The following is a 6,893-nucleotide window of genomic DNA, read 5'->3' as shown; positions in this document are numbered from 1 at the left end:
CTACATTGCAGGCTTGCACCATATAATTGTATCGAGGTGAATTTTAAGAAAACATATTATTAATTATGAATAATTGGTTATGGTTATTATATGTGTCATCAATACGGATGTTCTTCAAATTTTCAATTAAAATATAAATGCCATTCTCTTTCAACAAATTCTGAAGATACAATTGATGGAAAGAACTTAAAGAACTAACACATTGTAGTAAATGTGTCAGCGTTTTACATGTGAGATGACCCCATCACAAATAACTAACATGTTGACCACATTAACATGGATCATATGAGTCTTGTATGAAGTTGCCAAATTTGACATAAAACTTTCCAAAAGATTTTTTTTTTTAAGTCAATGATTTTATGATTTTATTTTAAGTTATTATTAAATATTAATGGCTATATAGAAGGATGACAATAAAACATATAATTGTGTGGCAAATTTATAGCTAAGTAATGTGTGCATGATTTTTGTGTCCCTCTCCACCTACAAAAAAAAAATTTAATTTTTATATAATAGTTGTTCTACTACTTTTTAAAAATATTCTAAATTATAATTTGTGCTACTTCTAAAAACTAAATAGGACTACATGTATCTTAAAAATTAATCTAAAAAACTTGTATGGTACCATGATGTAGCATTTGTCTATGAAACTTTAGGTCTTCAATTAGTTGAAGTTTACTATCAAAAGAGATATCACCTCCCCTACAGGAATCTAAAATTCATAATGTAATATTTTGAAGTATTTATGATCATTTAAGAAGTTTTGAGTAATAAATATTTTTAAGTGTAATTTAGTTGCAATAAAAGGCTCTTGCCTTCTATAATTCAATTAAAAAAATTAATTATTTACAATTAATATTGTTTTCTTAATAATTATAATAATCTTATTTTAAAAAAATCATTATGTTGATCAAGTTAAAGATTTAATAAAATCTAACATACCATATTTTAATATTAAAATTTAAACCAAATTTTCTATTTTTAATTAAAATTTTATAAAATTTAAGCATAGGCAATAGGTGCTAAGCATGGATCATATTTTTAAGTTAAAAGATGAAGTAATAGGCTTCAGTTTATATTGAACATCAAGTTTTAAATTAAATTCTATTAGAAATATATATCTATAAATATCTTCGCAAACCTCTCACAAGACTCTATTCCGAAGAAAATAAATAAATATTTATGAAGCCTTAGACATATATTTGTATCTTGATGAATTCAAAGCAAAAATATTGTTAATTACTATTATTCTTAAAACTCTCCTCTTTAACAAGTAAGAACTTGGTTAATGGGGAAGCTTAAAGAGCTATCATGTTGTAGTTAATGTGTCAACTTTTTACGTTAGTGGTGAACCCCATGTTTATAAGCAACTGACACATTGATATAAATGATTTCTAATAAAACAAAGATGCCACCCCATCAAATCAATTAAAAAATTACTTTTCAAATAGTTCATTTCTATCATATTTTAGTTGAGAATGATATTCAAATGGAAAAATAACTTTATTAAAATTTGAATGCTTTCAAGATGGAACAAAATGACCAGCACGACTTTCAATCTACTTATACATCATTTACTTGGTCAAACAATCAATAATAATTTTACACCTCATCCACATCAAAAGATAATAAACTTTTCCTATTTTATTAATTAGCTAAACTTAATTCAATTGTTGAACTAAATACTATTTTTAAAAGCTCATAATTTATTACATAATCTCAATAAAAATGACCATATCCATAGAATGAAAAAACCTACTTGTGACCATGCAAAAAGAATTCCTCCTCCATTGTTTTCTAGTCCTTTGGTCAATAACAATCATTCAATATTTGTTCTTTGTCTATGCTTTTGCCATATTTTTATTAATTAAACTTAAGTCAATTGTTAAATTAGATACTCAATTTATTACATAATCTCAATGAAAATGACCATATCTATAGAATGAGAAAACCTAGTTACATGACCATTCCAAAAAAATTCCTCTATTATTATTTAGGGTACTCAAATTAGATATAAATGTTTTCAAGACAATCTACTCTAATATTTAGCTAAGAAAGAATACAACCTGCCCTTTTTCTAAGAGACTGAGTCAATTGACCTTTCAAAATTATCATTTTATCAATATACATACAAAAAAACCTTATTGATTTGGAAGACAACACAAATTTTCCCTATTTTTATTAGTTAAAATTAATTCAATTGTTGAACTAGATGCTATTATAAACCCATAATTTATTAAATAATCTCAATAAAAAATATCATATCCATAGATTATTAAAAAACTAGTTGTGATCATGCCAAAAAAACTTCCTCCTCCATTGTTTTCTAGTCCTTTAGTTGATGATATTTTCTCTTTGTCCATGTCTTAGCCATACTTTTATTACTTAAACTTAATTCAATTGTTAAACTAGATACTATTTTTAAAAACCCATAATTTATTACATAATCTCAATGAAGGAATGACCATATCCTAGAATGGAAAAATCTAGTTGTGACTATGCCAAAAATCCTTTTTTTAATAAAGTACTCAAATTAGATATAAATATTTTCAAGATAATCTACTCTAGTCTTTAACTAAGAAAGAATACAACCTAACCTTTTCTTAGGACACTAATTTAATTGACCTTCGAACTTTATCATTTTATCAATATACATAGAAAAACTCTTATTCATTTGGAAGACAACGCAAATTTACTAAACAAACATATTAAGACTTTGGTTAAAACAAAGATGTCACCCCATCAAATCAATAGTTGAGAATTATATTCAAATCGAAAAAGAACTTTATTAAGATTTGAATGCTTTCGAGGTGGAACAAAATAACCAACATGATGTGCAATCTAATTATACATCATTTACTTGGTCAAACAAACAATAATAATTTTACACCTCATCAACATCAAAAGATAACAAATTTTCCTTATTTTTATTAGCTAAACTTAATTCAAATGTTAAACTAGATTCTATTTCCAAAAAACCCATAATCTATTACATAATCTCAATAAAAATGACCATATCCATAAAATGTGATCATGCGAAAGACCCTCCCCTTCATTTTTTTTTAAAGTACTCAAATTAGATATAAATATTTTTAAAGATAATTTATTCTAATATTCAATTAAGAAAGACACTGATTTAATGATAAACATTATAACAAATCACCCTTTTAACTTGATTAATTTATCAATATACATGTAAAAAAAAAACTTATTCATTTGGAAGACAACACTAGAGATAACATATAACTTTGGTTAAAGAAATTGATAAGAAAATCTAATAAAAATTGACATAAGTATCCAACTCTGCTAGGTGTTAGATTCTATATGGTGTGAATATAGATATGTCTTCTCTTTTAGCCAGTTATGTCGCTTTCTTATGCCTTGATTATTAGTCATGTTGATTGCACTCAGCATGGCATGACTGCTGGTTAACAACAATGGAGACCATTTTTACACTGCACCCGTGACACAATCATGCTTTTCAAAGTTGGCCAACAAATATATCCTCTCCATGCACATTATTTCTTTCCACCTCTTCGTACTAAATGATTATTACCACCTGCAATGTTCCTTCCCTTTTCCTTTTGTATAGACAAGGGAGCATATACTTTTCCAGAATGTTGACAGTCTAGATTCAAGCTCAGCAAAGAAAATGGAAGTTTTTTCCATGTTTTCTTCAATATCAAACCCTTCTTTGCCCATGCACAAAGAGATTTTTTTGCTTCCCTACTTTTGGTTTGCTCTGAATTTAGATGACTTTTGAGTAGTATGATCACTTCTATAAGTAAGGTTCAGTGTACCTTGGGTAGAATCTAAAGATGAATACTTTAGAATATGCTACAGATTACTTGGTATTTTCATTTTTCAATAGAGATTAATATCTCATATTGTTTCTTATAAAGCTAGTGCAATCCACAAGCTATTCTTATCCATCCAGTGTTCCAGACCAATCAGAGAGAAATCAAGCTGTTCTTATTGCAGAGATGAAGCATGTTTTGGTTTACTTTTATCTCTGCCTGATATGCACTGTTGCAGTTACGTCCATGGAGTCCCATATAAAAGGTAGTTCCCTCGCATGGGTTGTTTTTATTTTACCCTGTGAGCTCCTGTATGAATGAATGTAACTAACAACCTCCAAGAAAGAGAGTAAATTATATTACAGTTTACTTTTACAGTAAACTACTGTAATATGGGTTCTTATCATGATGTTGTAATCTAATTTTTTCAAGGAGAGATTTTGCATTTGTGATCTCACAAACTGTTTGTGGACTGATTAATTATAGAAACAACAAAGTTGATGGATTAGAGCAAGAACTTAGTGAGAAAGATTAGAACACCTACATTTTTCTTTTTAGGTTTACTTTTATCTCTGGCTGATATGCACCATGGCAGTTACGTCCATGGAGTTTCATGTGAAAGGTAGTTCCCCTTCAACCTATATCAGAACTGAACTGATTAATAATACAAACAACAAAGTTGATGGATAGGACAGTACATATACAGCCCTTTAAAGAAAAATTTAGTGACTTGCATTAACATAGTGAATCTGAATGGTGGTGAATGCAGATATATCTGTTCCCTACACTCAACTGGGCTCACAAAACAGGCATGCTAATGCTATGGTAACCCTAGCAGATCAGGTAACTGATGTGAAATTTCTTATAGCATATTAAAATTTGATTTCTATATATATTCCACAAGGATATATTCATCTTTTCAAATGCAAGTTTTATGAATTAAATTGTGTAAATTTTTATCATCAACTTTTCGAATCACGCCAAATAATTTATTTTTCGGAAAGAAAAAAACTTGTTGAAAACTGCTTCCATCTATATTCATGTTTTATTGTTTCTACTGATGTGTTTTCCAGGGTGAAGAGAGAAAAAGCATGGAAGCAGATGGTGCAGAAAAATGGGTTTATCAATCTGATTATACAGGACCAGGAACCCATCCGATTAATCCATCTCCATGTTGTTAATATATGTTTCTGAACGCAAGCACGAAGTGTACTGTCTGCAAGACATCCTGAATAATATTGTAAGCTATAGTCGTTGGTCATATGGGACTTGTTTTCTAGCCCTCTAATCGATAACAATAATCAATGTCAGTCTAAGTACTATTGTAATTATGCAGGTATGTCTGTGTAAGTGTATGAATCATCATACACATCGTTTATGTAAGGGTGTATTTTGAAGTAACAATGTTTATGTCCATGGGGAAGTATATTATAACAGTGGATCTGTTTTGTGTTTATTGGGTGAGGATGTCTTAATATGTAATTTTGTCAATAAATGGTGTAATTTTGTGTGAAGTTGGATTCATTTCTATAGCTTTTATTTATCTCTATTTAATGTTCATGTTTATTTATTTACACCTTATCTACACGTGCACACACTCCAAGGTAGTCATCTAGAACATGCATTAATCATGCCCATTCACAACTAATTTATTACATCATTAACCCATCATAATGTAGCTGTTTTCATGTCTCAAGTGAGCATTGTATAGGTGGCGTCAACTTTGTGGTCACTGACTCAACTGACTCAACTCTTAAATTTCTTAAGTTCATATTCCAATTTAATTGGCTTCGGCTCATTCTATTGTGAACCACCCCAAACACATTTACATTATTTAATATTGTTGATAATGTTTGTAGACATTTAAAACTTTCTATTAACTCTAATGACACATTTTAACATCATTTCTAACATTTCATCAAGGTCAGGCAGGTTGGGGTGGTGTCATTAGAGACTCGGGACGCAAAGTGCTGGTGGCTTACATGGTTAGTCTAGGTATCCAAACCTCCAGGATGGTTGAGATTATGGCGGCATTTCATGGCATATCTATCACTAGAAATAAAGGATGAAAATTAATCATTGAAGGTGACTCCAAGAATGTTATTACGATGTTACAAGTCATAGCGAAACAAACCATGTTGGCAAGTGGTGGACATCATTTCAAGGTGCCAAGATGTTACTGCTACATTACATCACTTGAGATATCAACATATCCTTAGGGAACACAATAGGACTACAGATAGGTTAGCCAACCTGGGTTCTTTCTTCAAGGGGGTTAAAATCTGAATGGATCAACATGAATTGCCTACATATATTCATGCCATGATTAATGAGGATATTAAAATCAATGAGTCCTAAAGATTTGAAAATTGCCTGTTTGCTTTATATCTTGTCCACAATGTATTTTAATCATTTCTTGAACTAGACTTTCTTTATTAAAGATAGAGAAAGTGGCATTTGTAATATTTCCCTTAACTATGTTATTCCTAAACTTGGCTTTGTAACCCTATTTTGGCCTCTGGTTCTAGTTTTGCTATGAAAATAATGGGAGATGATTTAATTCAAATAGAGCCTGATAGCTGTGATAAGTTCAAAAATAATGAGGCTCTCTCAGAGAAAGTGGTTGAGGGAAATCTGGAAAACTATGTGGAAGGCATGAATGGATTTGACCACTCATTATTGGAATAATTTTCCAGTCCTGGGTGGAAGGAGAAGTCTAAGTGGGGAAAGTGAAGTAAACAGTATCAATGCAAACTATTGTTGATGCCACAAGAATGGTTGTGGAAGGCACATCCCTCCCTAAAAAGCCTAAGGGAAACTATAAGGAGGACTTCAAAATATTTCTAGCCCCGAAAGAGATTGTTGCCCATCTCCAAAGTGGGTTCAAAAGGGATGACCTATTAAGAATATAGAAAGAGGTTGTGTCACTCTTAATAAAACTTATCACCTTGGATGGGAGGTTAAAGCGCTTCCATTACCAAATATTTCCCATGCTTAATCATTTAAGGTATGGCATCAAAATGATCTTTCCCTTTTGGATTTTCTCATCTATATCCCAATCTGTTGTGGTGGCTAAATCTAAAGGTATAATTCCCT

At 30.3% G+C, this 6,893-nt stretch overlaps 1 protein-coding gene across 2 annotated transcripts; it reads left to right on the top strand.

Annotated features, from left to right (window-relative positions):
* Positions 1-3,633: 3,633 nt before the first annotated feature.
* Positions 3,634-5,311, top strand: LOC131044926 (uncharacterized). Of its 2 annotated transcripts, XM_059207509.1 has the most exons (4): positions 3,637-3,784; positions 3,903-4,062; positions 4,567-4,640; positions 4,871-5,311. In XM_059207509.1, exons 2-4 carry the CDS (start codon positions 3,984-3,986, stop codon positions 4,976-4,978), a joined length of 261 nt encoding a protein of 86 aa, XP_059063492.1. In that variant the 5' UTR covers positions 3,637-3,784; positions 3,903-3,983; the 3' UTR covers positions 4,979-5,311. The 2 variants fall into 2 exon arrangements, with proteins under 2 accessions (XP_059063490.1, XP_059063492.1); XM_059207507.1 differs by having other exon boundaries at positions 3,634-4,062.
* Positions 5,312-6,893: the final 1,582 nt, after the last annotated feature.

The sequence above is a fragment of the Cryptomeria japonica genome, chromosome 1 (assembly GCF_030272615.1).
Source record: "Cryptomeria japonica chromosome 1, Sugi_1.0, whole genome shotgun sequence".
NCBI classification, from domain to species: Eukaryota; Viridiplantae; Streptophyta; class Pinopsida; order Cupressales; family Cupressaceae; genus Cryptomeria; species Cryptomeria japonica.
The sequence above is the reverse complement of the archived record's forward strand: the minus strand, read 5'-3'. Positions and strand labels throughout refer to the sequence as shown.